Here is a 16,892-nt window from a genome sequence, read left to right as displayed (position 1 = left end):
CAAATGCCTCTTGTGAAAAGTGTTGAGACTGAAAGGACTGACCTTTTAAGAATAAATAAATAAGTGTCCAGTGAGCTCCCGGTGAGCTTCTGCAGGTGTGGTCCAGCAGGCGGGAACCAGGAAGCTGTCCTCTCCAATAGCGTTCCAGCGGATTCTGAGAACGCTGAAGTGTGAAGGCCGTGGTCACTGCTGAGCAGTCCATGCTTTATGGATCAAAAAGCACTCAACAGGGAGAAACCAGCAACCCAGAAAAAAGCCTCAAGAGAAGCCTGCTCTCTCTAGCCAAAGGACTGGTGAAGGGGTACCCAGGCAAGATCGTGAGCCATGGGTAAAACTGTGGCCCTACCTCAGCCCAGCCAACAAAGGTGAAGTGGGGAGCCTAGACTTCCTCCTGCCCCCAGGATCCCTTCCACCTTCCCTCCCCTCCCCAGGTGCTATCATCTCTGCGCAGTAACCGAGGCCTCCCCAACACCCCCATGTCAAGTGGAGACCAGGTGGGGAGGCTGGGCTTCCAACCCCACCAGGCAGGAAGACCACCCCTCTGAGACTTCTCTGGGGTGGTGTCTGAGGGGACATTATAGAGAGCCAGGACCTCTACCCCCGACCCAGAGGTAACAAGGCGATGCCACCTTCCTGGGGGGGAGGGGCAGCAGAGGCCCTGAAGGTGGCCTGGCTTCCGCCCTGCCCTGTAGAAATGAGGAGACCCTCCCATCTTGTCCGCACATGTTGGTATTCCATCGCACGTTTTGCTTTTAGCCTTGCTGAAATGCTCTGTTAAACATATCTCTTGGGGACGCCTGGGTGGCTCAGTCTGTTAACCATCTGCCTTCAGCTCAGGTCATGATCTCAGGGTCCTGGCATCGGGCCCCGCATCAGGCTCCCTACTCCATGTGGAGTCTGCTTGTCCCTCTCCCTCTGCCCTCCCTCATGCTCTCTCTCTCAAATCAATAAATAAAATCTTAAAGAAAAAAAAAAAAAGCATGTCTCTTGAATACAGCATAGAGTCTGAGTGGAATGCTGTGGGACATTCAGAAAATCCTGTTCCTCTAGGAAGTGAGCGTGGTGGCCACTCTGGTGTGATAGCCGTATCTCCCTCCGGTAGAACCATTGTTCAGGCTGCCGGGAGTGTGGGTGGCTGATGGCTCTCAGCCCCAAGACTCTGTGGGGATTCCCTCAGCTCAAGGCAGCTGCCTTGGCCACGTTTGCAGCCTTCAACCAATGGCTGGTGGATAGAGGTGTGTCATTTGGCGGGGGTACCGAGCCCCAGTGTGGGGATGTCTCTGACAGGCCAGCCGAGCCCAGGATGCAGGGCGTTGGCCGGGCTTTTTGCTGCCCCTGCATCGCCATTCACCAACCCCCTGCCAGGCCTGCTTACCTTCCCCTGCCAGGGCTCGAGGCTAGGCCCATGCCCCAGGAACCCTTCGGCACACAAACCTCTCCACCAGAGGCTGTCTCCCAGGACCCAGCCTACAACGGTCTGTACCAGGCGTGGTCCGAGGAAGCAAATTCAGAAACAGGACTTGGGGGCTGCCCGGGGGGACTCATCACCATCAGCGAGTGGTACAGAGGCAGCCCCTGAGCATAGCTCATCTCCTCATTCAACCCTCGAGAGCACAACAAGCTGGGGGGGGGGGGCGCAGCTGCTACCTTCCTCATTTTAAATTGTGGAAATCAAGGCTGAGGGTGACCTGGCCAAGGTAACCCACCAGGTAAGGGGAAGAACTAAAACCCAGGCCACCCACTTCAGATCTGGGACCTGTACTTACTTTACTGCCGTTTCTCCTGAAGAAAAACACTTTCTGCTGTGTATTATTTTCTATCCCTGATGTGCTGGTATAGCTCAGTAGGTCCACTGCAAAATGTTTGTGACTCATGGTGATACAGTTTTACACTATCTCCCAAGTCACACTATGTGACGGTCTTCTTGGTATCACACTGCTGTGCCTGGCCACCCGCACAGCTTCACGCAGTTCCTGACAGAAAGTCGGCGCTCAGCCCGGGACCACACTGCCTTGACTGAATCTGACTCGCCTGTTCTCATTACATTCTCAAGTGCTTTCACGTTAGGTTGGAAAAGAACTTTGCAGTAGCTCCCTTTAGTCATATAGACGAACACAGAGGAGACTGGACCACATGGCCACATGGGGCAAGGGCTTAGAAGATCCATGTGGAAATACTAAAAAGAAAATGGGGAAGATCTGTTTTCATTTGGAGGTGGAAACCCAGCAGGCCCCTAACAACTCGTGCGATAAGAGTAGAGATGCTCTTAGTCGTGGTGTACTCCCTGGGCATGCGTGGTATCAAATCTAAGTGTCTGGGAGTCAAGGAGTGTCCCTGGGTATTCAGAAATGTGGTTGCCTCTTTGGATGTGTATTAGAACCCGAAAACATGTTGGTGTTGGATGGTGGGGACGAGTTATACTGTCCTCCTAGGACAAAGAATTCAACATGTGTGGTGTGAGTACGTTTGTGCACATGGAGGCTTCTATACTGTGGATAGGAAAGCGTCAGCCAGAACGGACTTCTCCTTTTAGGGTTACATTTGGCTTTGGTGTTTGGTGGTAAATGGGAGGAGAATTGTTTTCATTCATTAACCTAGAAACCACACAGAAGGCTCTCCTTTTATAGTCAGTTTCTTCTTTCCTGTCCTTAGATCATTAAATAGCTTTTTTTCTTTCCAGAGCCCTTCTCTGAGATGTGTTCAAGTTGTAAAATGCCGAGGCTCTGAATTAGAGTGAGGCATGTGAATAAACAAGATGTCAGTCTCTCTGTCACACTTAGTTTCAAAAACTGTAACCCTCGTGTACATTTCAAAAGGTAGCATATTTGCATCTAGGAAACAAATATATCTAATGCCGAAGACTTAAGTAAAAACAACCTTCATCCTTTCACCTAATATTGATGGAGACTGTTTTCATGCTTGTGAAAAAGGACGTTTCTAATTCATCTGGTATTTTGGTGGCTTTCGTTCTTAGCATGGACATAATGTTTGTTCATTTCAATCACCCCTGCAAGGCAGTGAGCTCTGACCAGGAACGGTGTCATTTTTATGCGGCTCTCTCCAATTTATTCATAATGTGTAGCTAGGGGAAATTTCCTTTGGCATTTGGGAAAATGGGTCTCACTGAAGGCTGAACAGTCAGTTAATATTCTGAAGCTTCTCGTATTTATAGTCTGTTCTCTGATTCACAAAATGCCTTGCTACGATCACGGCCACCATCACAACATTCAGAGCAAGGACCATGAATGAAAACAGATGCAGACTGTCAAAAGATTGACTCTGAGTTTCTTCTCTGTGTATTTGGTCCTGAAATCCTGTAAGTGGAAACCAGATAAAAATCACTTAAAGAAAAGTATTACCTGGCATTACAAAATTTTTGCGAATGGGTATCTCTCCATAGCCTCCGAGTCTTAGGCATCAATGAAGGACCTCATGATACATAATGCCAAAACAGCCTACGGAAACTGCTAGCAACTCTTTCAATTAATGTATGTTTCTGTTTCATTTAAAAGACAAGATGTATTTACATTTGTTTATTTAAATAGCTACTTTGTTGCCCTGACATAAGGTGAGAAACTTGTGGAATTTAAGCATCAAAACCAAACAGAAGTGCAGGTCCATCTACTGATGGTCACTATTTCCCAAAGTCCCCAAAATACATTTGATCTATGGAGACACAACTAATTTCTTCTCTTCAAACAGGAAAAGGGTACTCTTCTAATGTGCATGATATTTCTATAACTTTCATTCACAAATTTTCAACTAATCTAGCCCAATATCCATAGATGCACTGTCTTTTTAGTGACTATATTTATAAAATTACTGGATTTAATTTTTGTTCTCTTTTGTTTTTGTCATAGAAATATTTTGCTACAAACTAGAATCCTACTTCTTCCCAATCCATTCAAATAATAATAAAGACAGAGGTCATAAGATTCTCTTATGCCAGGATCATTTTCATATGAGATAAATTCTCATCAACACTTTTCATGTAACTATGTAACTACGTAATTACGTAACTATGTAGCTATGTAACTGGTTTATGGAAGACATTCAGCCACGGCTTGTCCTTGGGCATTCACTGTTCTGTGACCTGGCAGGGCTCATGTTTCCAACCTTTAAAAAGAAGCAGGGCTGTGTTGAAAATATGCTATTTTCTCTGTTTTAGAAAAAAATCTTTTTGTGTTCCCAAAAAGGTGATTTGTGTGAGATCCTGGTTCATCTGATTCAACTCATTTAGGAATTAAAATACATTGCTTTTGATTCTGTTATCTGCCATGGTGTTGCTATAATAAGTCAGAAAGCTAAGGGAAACTGTTGTTTTTAGAAGTAAGGACATTACATTTATCCTGAGAAGCCACAGAAATAATGGTGAATTATCAGAGCATCATATGCTTAAAATGTACATGGCTTTCATTTTATCCACTAACAGAAAGAAAAATTAACCTTGTGTGCTTACCTGATTATGGGCTTTCCTACAAATACTATAAATCTCTAAACTATACAGGCTTAAGAAGGAATACATTTGAGCAGAATTTTATGAACCATGAGGTATTCTTAGTTCATGAAATAGCTTTTTTCTTACCTGGATTTCCACTTGCACTTCGATCCCTTTTCAGACGAATAGGTCCTATGACAGAATCAGTCTTCCATTTGTATGAAGAAAGGTCTCTTTTCCTTCTAGAGACACAGCCTTGGTTGCAGCGAGACTGATGGTCCCCACTGTCACATATCAAAATCTTACACTGGAGATATACGGAGCCCAGACTTCTCAAGAATTTAAAGGCGTTAAATTGGAATCTTCCATAGTGTCCAGATAACGGATACATCATACAAGTGTCATCTTGAATGCATCTAGAACAGAATTTACGGCACATTTAGAAAATTTCCAGTTCAGTCTTTTCAGTATTGAAAAGAGATGATACAAAGTTTTCTTTGAACTGTCTGATCTGTGGGTCAAAAATTTCTCCAGAAAGACAATGTCTCCCATCCAAGTACAAACCAGGCCTGACCCCGCTTATCTTCTGAGATCAGATGAGATCAGGTGCATTGTATGTTAAGTGATGAATTGTTCAATTCTACTCCTGAAGCTGATATTACACTATATCCTCTAACTAACTAGAATTTAGATAAAAATTTGGAGAGAAAAAAAAAATAGTAAAAAAAAGACAGTGTCTTTAGCTCAGACTGTATTGAGCTAAGGCTATGGACCTGATTCCTGGGTAAAATAAAATTCCCTCCAGCAATAACATTTCTAGTCCACATGAGTTAGTTAGAAAATCAATTCAGATATATTAGAGCTCTTACACCTTACCTTAGACACTTGCTATGAAGATATCAATATGGTTGATGTAGTTTAAGTCCATCAGCTTATAGAAAAAAAAAGGAAACCTTTCCTTTAAAAAAAAAAAAAAACTTAAAAAAATTTTTTTCTTTTTTAAAGTAGGCTCGCCCGATGTGGAGCTTAAACTCATAACCTTGAGATTAAGAGTCATAAGCTCTACCGATTGCAACAGCCAGCACCCCTTCACTATTTTGTTTTGTTTTATTTTTAAGGAAGGAGTGCCCCAGATACTTTATAAATTTCATTACACTTCTGTTCTGAAGTTGGAACAAGTGAAATACTCTTCTGGGATTTTGTTGAAAATAACCAAAATGTGCAGAAAAAAAGTAAAAATGAAAACATAAATCATCCTCAACAAAAAATAAACTTGTTTCTACCAGCAAATAAATTTTGGAAATAGACTTAAAATTCTAGGGGATATGGGCTGTGGTTGTAGAAATGCTCTAACTTAAGTTATCTGTAATTAGTGCACAATAACTATATTTCATAAAATGATTACATTTACTAAATTCCATGGTAGCAGTACTAGAAAAAAATTATACAGTATGCATAGATGAATCATGGATCCATGCACAAACAACACTACCTCATTCAAATCACTGTTAATCCTCGGAAAAGCATGTCACCCAGCAGTACGTACCCACTCCTGATCAAGTCATAGGTTGGAGATGCAAAGTCAGGCATGGGAGAGGCAATGCAAGTATCCAGAAATACCACCAAATTTGGATCGGAGGTGTGCAGACTGACTTGCACAAAAAGAGTTTCGTTCAAATCCACATAATATGGTGACTCCAGTATAGGCTTTTCGAATGAATTGGATTCAAAAAGAGCCATGCTTGTGTTGTATTTTCCCAGGGCGCTTTGATTTTGTATTACATCATCTTCCGTTACATACATCATCTCCACAGTAGAATTCGATTCCATTTCACACTTCAGAATGATCTGGAGATGCTTCTGGCGGGTGATCACTTCCGACGTGGGGGACGGGATGAAAGTGATCACGTTGGTGTAAGTGACCGAGTGACCCTCCACCTGCAGTGACATGGAATTCAAATGCTGTACGGCAAGGCCGGTAATCGTTTAGAGCCCAGATACGAAAAACATCTGCAATCAGAGACATGATTTCCTGAAATCACAAGATAGCCGCTTTCCTATCAGGGTACTCTAAGGCTCCAAAGTGCTTTATTTAAGAAACATTCTGGGTAGGAAGAAAAGGTGTGAGGTGAGAGATAGAGCTTGGCTTAGAAAGACCTGAAGACAGAATTGGAACTTTTTTCAGTTATGTTAAAAGCAATTCTGAACACCAACTTCCACCCCTAGAAAGACTTGAGACCCTGTAATGCAAGGGCTTCTTCCATAAGTAGCTTTGTATCAGGGTGGCTCCCTGGGCGGTTTCCCAAGTGTGTGCAGACAGAAGTCTTGCAGTAGGTTTCCCCAGGATGCCTCCCCTCCGGGTGTACAGATAAGGGCCCGGGTGTTCATTTGGAGCAGAAAATGATGATTTACTTCTATTCTTATCCATTCTCTGGAGTAGTTGCCATTCTTCTTGACAAGGTTGTTGTCTAATGACATGAATGGCAAGTTTAGGGTATACAGCCTAAAGGGACTTACAGGTTGCAAATGTTTGAGAACTTAAAGTTCTAGAAAATGGAAAACAAATCACAAACTTATGTTCTATATCTCTCAAACAAGGCTCATGTTTTTACCTTCTCCCTTTACAGGGGAAAGAAGGAGATCATAACAATCCAACTAGATCTTTGCTAAATGTGAGCTCTAATCAGTTTCCACACAAGTACTGCTGCTGGGCTGCGACACCCGCGGCATCTAGGTGTCCAGACATTCTTCCACGAGTTCTCCGAGTTCTTCACCTTCCAGGAAAGAGAACCACCTCTAGTTACCCTGAGACTAAATGTGGCGACTTGGCAGTCGTGTTTAAATGAGTGAGAGCACGCAAATGTTCCCACAGGTTCGCCATGAGTTGAGCCCTAAAACTTTGGGACATGTTCTTTAGGGCCACCAGAAAGCCCTGCATTGCCAGCATCACCAACACACCACTGGCATTTGACAAAACCCAGCTCAGTGCCTCACTTTACCTTTTTGATCGTACCACATCCATCAAGAGGAAAAGAAAATTCCACCACGTTTGAGATTTTCGGTCTGCAAGTTGGGTCATTCAGGTGTAAGTTATTCTCTCTGTATTTAAGTGACGCCAGGTAGGATTTACTTATGATAGCCCTCATCTTGTCAGAGGAGCAAGTTAAAGATGCTGTTCAGAAAAAAAAAAAAAAAAGGATGATTATGTTTATGGCAGCTAGAACTTTGGATCTTGAAAAGCTGTATATACAGAAGACAATATAAAAACTCAAAACCCTTTTTGCTTTAAACCATAATCGGAAGCCTGAGCCAGCAGAGCAGTTCGTCCGCCTTCTACAAGGTTCACTGTGACCTTGTCTGCAACTTGATTCTGTAAATCTATTATTTTTGGTTGTGCCTTTAGGCAAGGCATTGCAGAAAACAGCCCACATTTTTTACAGAAATCTTTTTTAAGTTAATAAAAACCATTCATTTCCTCTCATACTAAGCAACATACTTCTCAAGGTTCAGATTATGAGTATATATTCCAAAGGATCTATGACAGGCTTGCAAATAGGGATAGCCACAGGTAGGCTAAGAATTAAGGAGCAGTTTCTATGGACACAATCTTCAAAGAGCTCCAAATAGCTAAGGAATGTGACTTACTAGTGTTGATATTTTCTGCATAAATGGAAGTGTAGGAAGCAGAGAAGCCCCGGTAGGAGTTGGCGTAATCTGTTGATAGCACCACGGTCAACGAGTCTGACGAGGATTCAAAGGTGGGCCTCGTACGGCCACACACTTGTCCAATCAGGCCAGAGGAGGTGGAGGGACCATCATAGACAGCAATGAAATCAAATCTGCAGTGTTCATCCACTTCTAAGCTAGAGAAGTAGGGCCTCTGGTGAAAAAGCTTTCCAAACCAATTCAATTCTCAGCATCAGAGTCAAGTGATTAAAGAGTTTTCCTTGTGATGGTAGCTCAGGTTTAGGACAAACCTAGGGCTTTGCCAGTCCCTGATGTGACTTCAGAATCTTCAGCAAAATAGACAAACAGTGCACCTGGGTGGCTCAGTTGGTTAAGCAACTGGCCTTCGGCTCAGGTCATGATCCTGGAGTCCCGGGATCGAGTCCCGCATGGGGCTCCCTGCTTAGCAAGGAGTCTGCTTCTCCCTCTAATCCTCCCTCTTCTCATGCTCTCTCTCTCTCTCTCTCTCTCTCTCCCTTTCTCTCTCTCTCAAATAAATAAAACCTTTAAAAAATTTTTTTTAAATAGACAACCTAGTTCACTGTAATAGTATCAGTGTTTTCTCTATACACCAATGCTATGAAAAGTGCCCATCTATGAGGGGGCTCACATAATTTCTCTTCTCCAGGTTCCCCCTTTGCCAGGTGGGCTCTCTGCTTTTTGCCAACAGCAGAAATGGACCACAGTACTTACAAAATGTCTCTGAAGTTTAGTTTTATCTTGTAACCTTTCTCCACTTGTATGTGCCACACGCAGTAAGCCAGCTCAGGATGCGAGTTCGGGTAATTGGGGCTGGTAAAAGAGCCTTCCAAGGAGTCCAAGTAACCACCACATTCTGGAACAGCTGAAAGGGATGTGAGGGTGACCGAGAATGTAAATCAAGACAGACTTCATTTAGTTTCCCTGCTGTGCACTGAGCTGAATAAGCAATTCCCTACCCCACCCAAATTTCACTCCATTGTCCTCTTTCGAATTGGGAAATTTTCATTCTTCTTTATCACTGGATTTTCTGACCACTGCTTCAGGGCAAAGGGACACTGTAAGATCTGTCCCAGCTTTAGAGACCCTCCATGGCATGGACTAAGCCACAGAAAATGACATCACGCTCTCAGGACTGTCGTTGGAGGCTCTTCCTCACTTGGCCCCAGGCCCGCTTTTCAGCCTCATCAACACTCCACGTGACCTGCTATGCCAGCCTGTCCTTTCTTCCTGCAGCTCCTCGGACTGTCGGTTCCAGCAGACAGGAGTCCTCCTCCTGTGGTTCTCACCTCCCCCGACCCTACACTTTCTTTCCACGTCAGCTCAGATGTAGCCGACGCGAACCCACGCTCGGTCTCCCCCTCCCCCGCCATCAGGAAGCAAGCAGCTGGACAAGAGAAAGACAGGCAGGCCACACCGAAGGCTCTCTTTCGGGGGACATAAAGCAGTCGAGGTCAGCTAAAGCACAGGAGGCACATCAGATAGTGGCCAGAGGTAAGGCCTGAAAAGGGGGCCTCGGTCTGGCTCTGGAAAACCGTGACTGCTCCACTCCTGAGATTGGCGTGGTTTAAGAGGAAGAGACACGATCGGCTCTGGGCCTCAGGAGGCAAACCAGAGTGGAGCTTTGCTCACGAACCCACTTGCAGAATTTCTTAGCATTCTGCTTTGCGTTGTAGTGGAATCTGGGTGCTGGGAATGCAGAACCACGGTAACATCTGATTGCCTGATGAGTTAGGTCAGCATTTCTCATCGTTTGCTTCCTAATCTTGGTCAGAGATATGTGGGGACCTTGTCAAAGGTGAAGGTTCTCGAGCCCCAACGGAGATCTTCTGAACCAGACCAGAGAGGGAGGAGCGGTCCCTGAATGGGGGTTTCAAGGGATCTCGGGGTTATTCTGAAACAGGCCGACCTTGGAGAGTCTGCTTTGGGCTGTCACACAGTGCACCCCGGCGTGCAGCCCTCTGATCAGCTCCTTCCATCTGTCTCACCGGGAGCGAGTTAGAAAGGCAAAGTCATGGGCTCCATCCCAGAACCAGTGAAGCAGAGTCGCTGGGGTGGGAGGGGGAAGCAGGGATCTGATTTCACAAGCTCTCCGGGTGACTCTCACGCACGCGAGTTAGAAAACCTCTGCTCTCACAAACGGAGAACTCAGACTTGAGGTTATGACAACCCACGCAGGAGCATGTGTAACTTTCTATGCTCGTAGGTGGTCGGTGCGTAGGTTGCACAAGTGAAAACTCACAGCTGCCAAAAGAGAAGAAGTAGTAGAAGATGAAGACGCTTCTTTGAATTCTTACAGAGTCAGTGAGGATTTGAATCGTTAATGAATTGGATGAGGATTCAAAAACAGGAATGTAGTCATGTTTACTGCAGACTTGCCCCAGCAGAGAGCCCTTGGTAGAGTTTCCATCAAAAACTTTAATGTTTTCACTTTCGCATCGTCCGTCAGGATCAAGCCTGTGAACAGAACGCGCCACGGTTGGCGATGAGCCAGCAGGCGGGGGGTCAGGGTGTCAGCTGCTCCCAGCGGCACCCCGGATGCCGACACCTGTCTGCATGGCATGTCTGTTTCGTATCAACCTCCCCAAGACCAACCACCCCCCACCTCCCTCAACATCAAACCACACTCCATCATCTAGAAATGCCTCAGGGGACTGAACCGCTTTGCCAACGATTCTGTAAAGTCAGGCGGGGGGGAAGGTGGGTCTGGAACCCAAGACCCTTGCCTTCCACGTCCGTCTCTCCTGTTCCTCGTGCGCGTGTGGGAATTGTGGGGTGGGATCTTCTTATTTAGAATTCATTCCCCTTGAGGTTGGACATCCAAGGCTGTTGAAAGGGGAGCAGCTCTTCCTCCCCGGCCCCCTCTCTCAAGGTAAAGCGGATTTCGCCTCTTCCCAGCCCCTTCCTTCCTCACAGCCCCACGTCCTCATTCGTAAGGACAGTCCCAGGCCCTGCGTCGGGCACGGCAGAGCAGGATGACTGTTTTCCGCCCGTTCTGACAGGGTCTCTCCGCACGCCCTCAGAATCCCGACGGAGGGCCGCGGTGCCCTGGAGGGAAACGCGAGGGCGGACACAGCCCAGTTCTCCCTCCAGCCTGAGTCCCTCACTTGCCGTGGAACCTTGCACAAGCGATTCACTATTTCTTTTCCTCAGTCTCTTCTGTAAATGGGGAGTCACAGCCTTCGTCTGGTGTGGGGGTTCCCGTGTTCTCAACGGGAAGCGCCTGGCACAGGCCCGGCACACAGGCAGCGTCTAAGTGTGGAAAGCTCATCTCCCCTCCCTCCCTCTGCCGCGCCGCCATGCCCTCCCTCTCCACACACCAAGAACAATGCAGAGGATTCTCGGTAGCCCTAGAAGTCCAGGAAACGTGGAAGTCCCCCTTGCCCTCTGTTTCCATGAGGGCCCAGAGAAGTCTGCTCCCCGGCCCGGGCATAGGGACACGCACCTCCCCGCGTGGCGCCTTGACCAGCAGGGGCGGCAGGAAGCGCCCCTGGGCTCGTGACCTCTGCACACCCGTTCTCGGGCCCCAGCCGCCCCCACCTGGACCAGAATCTGGGCCCAGGGCCCAGCAACCGCACTTTCGCAAAACCCTCCGTCGAGGGGCCCTGAGACTCCCCAGCTTTAGCACCACGGGGATTGGGTAAGACTTTGAGCCCTGGAGCCAGGTGGCTTGGATTCCAGTCCTCTCCCACCTGTAGTCATCTGTGACTTTGGGCACATGAGGTGACTTCTCTGGGATTTCTTACACACCGAGTGGGGATTAGATTGCATCCACCCTGAGAGCTGTTGAGAGGCTTAACTGAGGAAGTTCTCCCCGAGCCCTGAGGGAGGCTCCTAGAGCAGGGCCCGGTGCTCAGCTTGGCCTCACGCTGCCGTGACCCGGACACTTAGAGAAGATGCTTGTGAGTAGGTACTGATTTCAAAACGAAAAGTTAAAGAAAAAACACCCGATGGCCTCGTTCCCACCCCCGGGGATTCTGATCTAATTCTCTGGTGTGCAGCCTGGACATCTGGGTTTGGGGGAGGTCCCTGCTGATTAGAATGCGTAGCAAAGACTGGAACTACAAGTTTAGTGTTTTAGGGCCTGGAATCTGGTACTAGACTAGGTGGGTACGAATGCCGGTCATTCTACTCACTGTGCAACCTGAGACAAGTTCTCCACCTCCCAGTGCCTGTGATAACCACACCAACCTCCAGGACCTCTGTGACCAGAGCCAGGGGCCCAGTCATCGGTCAGTACTATCAACCACTATCTTCATCGTCGTCATCATCATGGGAGTTACCTTTATCTCTAGGACCAGCTGATTTTTACTGACACACACTCCCTAGTGTGGCCAGAGTTCAACCATCCTCTTTGGAAAATAAAGACTCTACTTACTGGAAATAGGAAAAGATGATTCTGATGCTCTTGTTTTCCGGTCTTTCTAGTGTCCAGGTGCAGTCCTCATTGGGATTGAGTTGCAGGATTAGGGCCCTGTGGACATCTGACTGGCTGGAGCCTCCCAAGCTGGCCTGGCAGCTTGATTTGCCTGGGAGAGACCACAGTTCACAATGAAGAAAGTCAGCTGCCCCAGTCTTCTCCTTCAGTAATTAGGAGTCTACCCTCCATAGGTAATATTCATACAAGCATGCACATAATTGTGATGGTATTTAGTTCATTCCAAAGTAAGCCACCATCCAATGATTTCCCCATCTTAGAGCCCTTAGGGAGAAAAAATTTATGATTTCTCTATATGTGAATCATAAAAAATAAAGACTATAGGGGTGCCTGGATGGCTCAGTCAGTTGAGAGTCTGTCTTCCGCTCAGGTCATGATCCCGGGGTCCTGGAATTGAGCCCCACATCGGGCTCCCTGCTCAGTGGGGAGGCTGCTCCTTGCTCTCCATCTGCCTGCCGCTCCCCCTACTTGTGTGCTCTCTTTCTCTGTGTCAAATGAAGAAACAATCTTTTTTAAAAAAATTAATTAAATAAATACTATATTAGGGCTTAAAGAAAGATGGTTTTACAAAGAAGCTATATGTACAATATATAAAGAACTCTTATAACTCAACAATTAAAAGACAACCCAATAAAAAATAGAGAAACAACAAAAATAGATAATTCTCTAAAGAACACATAAAGGCCAATAAACACATGAAGAAATACTCAACATCATTAGTCATCGGGGAAATGCAATTCAAAACCACAGTGAAATATGACTTTACACCATTAAAGATGCGAAACAAAACTAGAGTGAAAAACACAAAGTAAATGAGTCTGGACAAGGATGCAGAGAAATTGGAATCCTCCTGCAAAGCTCATGGGAAGGTAAAATGGGACAGCTGCTGGGAAAATGGTCTGACAATTCCTCAAAAGATGAAACAGGGAGTTACCATAACCCAGCAGTTCTACTTCTAGTTTCTTCTAGGCATATCTCCAAAGGAATGAAAACATATGTTCACAAAAAGAAGTGTACACTAATGTTTATTTATAGCAGCACTAGCCAAAATAACAAATAAGTGGAAACAACCCAAATGGGCATCAACTGACGAAGACGTAAAACAGGGTCTATCTATACAACGCAGGATTATTCAGCAATGAAAAGGAATGAGGTACTAATGTATGGTACGGCATGAATGAGTCTTGTAAATATTACGCTGAGCAAAAGACCGCAGATTATAGGATTTCATGCGTATGAAAAGTCCTGATTAGGGAAATCTGTAGAGACAGAAAATAGATTAGTGGTTGCCTTGGGCTGAGAGTATTTGGAAAAATGGGGAGTACCTGCTAATGGGTACATAGTTTCTTTTTGGGATGATGAAAATGTTCTCAAATTAAAGAATGGTGACAGTTGCACAATTCTGTGTGAATACTAAAAACCAGTAAATTTTACATTTTAGAAGAGTGGATTTTATAGTATATGAATTATATCCTAATAAAGCTGTTACTAAAAGAAAAGGAGGAGGAGGATGAGTGGCAGGAGCAGCAGTGGCGGCTGTAATGGAATGTGAACAAGAAAAGTAAATACTTCATAATGGAACCCAACAAAGAGTTAAAAACTCCACTTAGAAACAAAAAGCTTTTCATTTCCCTTTTTATCGGCAGGTGATGGGTGATGTCCTTATAACAAGTCTCTTATTTATTTTCCCCTAACAATAACTATTATGTTTATTAGTAAAAAATATCAGAAAGCAAAGACAATTAAAGTATAAAAAAGTATAGGGTCCCTGGGTAGCTCAGTCATTAAGCATCTGCCTTTGCCTCAGGTTGTGATCCCAGAGTCCTGCGATGGAGGCCCACATCGGACTCCCTGCTCCGCAGGAAGCCTCTTCTCCCTCTCCCACCATCCCCGCCCTGCCCTGCTGCTTCTGTTCCCTCTCTCTCTCTCTGTGTCTCTGTCAAATAAATAAATAAATAAATCTTTAAAAAAAAGATAAAAGTATAATCCCACCCTCTCAGAAAAAAATCACCATTAAAACCTTGTTGTAGAAACTTCCAGAATCTTTTCTTTTCTCATCTACTTCCAGATTTTTTTTTTAAGATTTTATTCATTTGACAGAGATCACAAGTAGGAAGAGAGGCAGGCAGAGAGAGAGGAGGAAGCAGGCTCCCCAGGACCCTGGGATCATGTCCCCAGCCGAAGGCAGAGGCTTTAACCCACTGAGCCACCCAGGCGCCCCTACTTACAGATTTTTAAAGATGCTCCAATGTATATATTTTAAACATAAACACCATCCTAGTGTACAAATGTCAGGTAGTTGTTTTCTCTCTTAAGGTGGATCCTGGGCACCTTTCTTACGATTTGTAAGAAATCGCCAAAATATATACCTTTGTTTGCCTTTACAACTTACAGAATAAATGAAGGAAATTTATATTGCTTTTTACATTAGGTAAATGCAGTGTGTTTGTGCGCACTTTTATAATTATTTCCAAAATATTTAATTCACAGGAGTGAAATTATTAGGTAAAATTCTTTACCCTTTTACATTTTTATGTATATTGTCATATAGGCCTGAAAAGCCTTAGTACTAATTCAAAATCATATCAAGAGCATACAAATAAATGTTCCCTGTATTAAGGCCATTAGCAGATATTAAAACTTGAAAAACTTTCAGCAGAGGCCTCTGGAAAGGAGGTCTCCTTCTTTTGATAGGAAACAACGGGTTCAATTTTCTTACCTTCAGACTTGGTCCAGATCAACTCTGCCAAACATGGCACAGTTAAGAGGGCCAAGAGGACGAGCCTTCTCACAGCCTCCATCGTAGTCAGGGGAGGAACAGCCTGAAAGAGCGGGCAGGCTTTTATACCTCCCAGTGCTCCGAATCTGGTTTCAGGGCTTTCTGGAGACCGTCAGGGAATGCCTCTGTTTGACCGTGTAAGGGCCAGATTTATGTGAGAATGGAGCAGCTGGTGACTGATTTCTTATCAGCAACCCCTAACACTGAGTGTTTGCTCTCCCCAACTCACTCCTGGAATGTAAACAGAAAGTTCCCAAGTAAAGCTCTTCGGAGGGGATCTCCAACACGTGGCGCCCAGTAAGCACCGAGTAATTCTTCCTGGCCCCGACCTGGAGACAAACCTTGGCCCTCTTGCTTGTGCAGGTCATGGAGTGGGTAGCACTACTGATATCTTGAGCCTCCACTGCTCTTCTCTAAAGACAAAAGTCAAAGGATCAGCTGGGGAGAGAGGTGGCACCTGAGCAAAATGTGGGACCATGTAGGTCACTCTGATGCTGGCCAGGGTACTGAGACTGAGAGACAGGAGGAGGTGGCCCAGGATGGGGAGGAAAAAGAAGTACAAGTCCAGGTTCAACTTCCAGGAATTCAAACCATTATGCCTGGAGAGCCTGGAGCAAGTGAACTAAAGTCCCCTAGGCACTCTGTTTTACAGATGACAGAAAGGAATCCTGGTGTCCAAGGTGACACCAGTGCTGTAGTGGCAAGGCCAGCACCTGTGACATTAGGAACTCATGCTCACAAAAACCTATGGGACTGCCCTCTTTTCACTCATTCATTTATTCAAAAATATTTGTTAGTTACTGTTCTACAGTCTGGGGATTTTGAATTGAACATGAGACACACGGTCCCTGTCCCCATGGAACTTCTAGGTGGAGGAGATAGGCAACAAACAACTGAAATAAATTACAAATAGTGAGAAGTACTACAAATATAAGGAAAAAGAGTGATGACATAGATTGCAGGGGGAATACAGTATTAGCATGAAATTGAGAAAGATGAAATTTGAGCAAACAGAAAGAGAGAGACATTCATTTGTAATCTGGACTTAGGAGAAGCATTTTAGGCAAAAGAATGGGCAAGTGCAAAGGCCCTGAGGCAGGAATCAGTTGGGCATGTCTACAAAGTAAGGAAAGGCAGGCCAGTGCAGTGGATACAAGTAAAGGGGAGGGAAGTGGGCTGTAAAGCAGGGAGAGGCAAATAATGGTCCAATTGTGAAGTACTTGTAGGTCAGATGAGACATTTGGATTTTATTCGAAGTTTAATGGGATTTTTAAGCAGGAAATGCCAATTTTAAGGACCTTCCCAGCAGCTCTGTGGAGGTAATAATGATAGCTATAGATTGAATTTCTACCTTTAAACCCTTCCTGGATGCCCTCAAATTTCCATGTTGTTCAGACTGTCCTGAAGCCCAGAAACCCTTACTTGGCTCTAGGACACGAGTTCCCAGGCAGGGCTGTGACCCAGGAGAACTGTTCCCAGTCAGGCCCCCAGAATAGGCATTTGGCATCATACCAGTGCCACAGTGGCAAGGC

At 45.3% G+C, this 16,892-nt stretch overlaps 1 protein-coding gene across 1 annotated transcript; it reads right to left on the bottom strand.

The window, feature by feature from the left end:
• Positions 1 to 3,097: 3,097 nt before the first annotated feature.
• Positions 3,098 to 15,382, bottom strand: CUZD1 (CUB and zona pellucida like domains 1). Its single transcript, XM_032882143.1, has 9 exons — positions 15,301 to 15,382; positions 12,522 to 12,672; positions 10,386 to 10,600; positions 8,858 to 9,008; positions 8,084 to 8,301; positions 7,438 to 7,610; positions 5,985 to 6,376; positions 4,586 to 4,854; positions 3,098 to 3,314 (listed from the first exon to the last, which is right to left on the bottom strand). The coding sequence occupies exons 1-9, from the start codon at positions 15,380 to 15,382 to the stop codon at positions 3,139 to 3,141; spliced, it is 1,827 nt and encodes a 608-aa protein (XP_032738034.1). The 3' UTR covers positions 3,098 to 3,138.
• Between the last annotated feature and the right edge of the window lie 1,510 nt (positions 15,383 to 16,892).

This window comes from Lontra canadensis, unplaced genomic scaffold, assembly GCF_010015895.1.
Source record: "Lontra canadensis isolate GAN:19392208 unplaced genomic scaffold, GSC_riverotter_1.0 scaffold79, whole genome shotgun sequence".
In the NCBI taxonomy this organism is placed as follows: Eukaryota; Metazoa; Chordata; class Mammalia; order Carnivora; family Mustelidae; genus Lontra; species Lontra canadensis.
The sequence above is the reverse complement of the archived record's forward strand: the minus strand, read 5'-3'. Positions and strand labels throughout refer to the sequence as shown.

Excerpts from the sequence above, each read along its gene's own strand:
- CUZD1 (XM_032882143.1), bottom strand. The coding sequence starts at position 15,382 with ATGGAGGCTGTGAGAAGGCTCGTCCTCTTGGCCCTCTTAACTGTGCCA. Across the intron at positions 7,611-8,083 it reads TGCAGAAAATATCAACACTA|CATCTTTAACTTGCTCCTCT; the intron begins GTAAGTCACATT and ends TTTTCTGAACAG. Across the intron at positions 3,315-4,585 it reads AAGTGCAAGTGGAAATCCAG|GATTTCAGGACCAAATACAC; the intron begins GTAAGAAAAAAG and ends TTCCACTTACAG.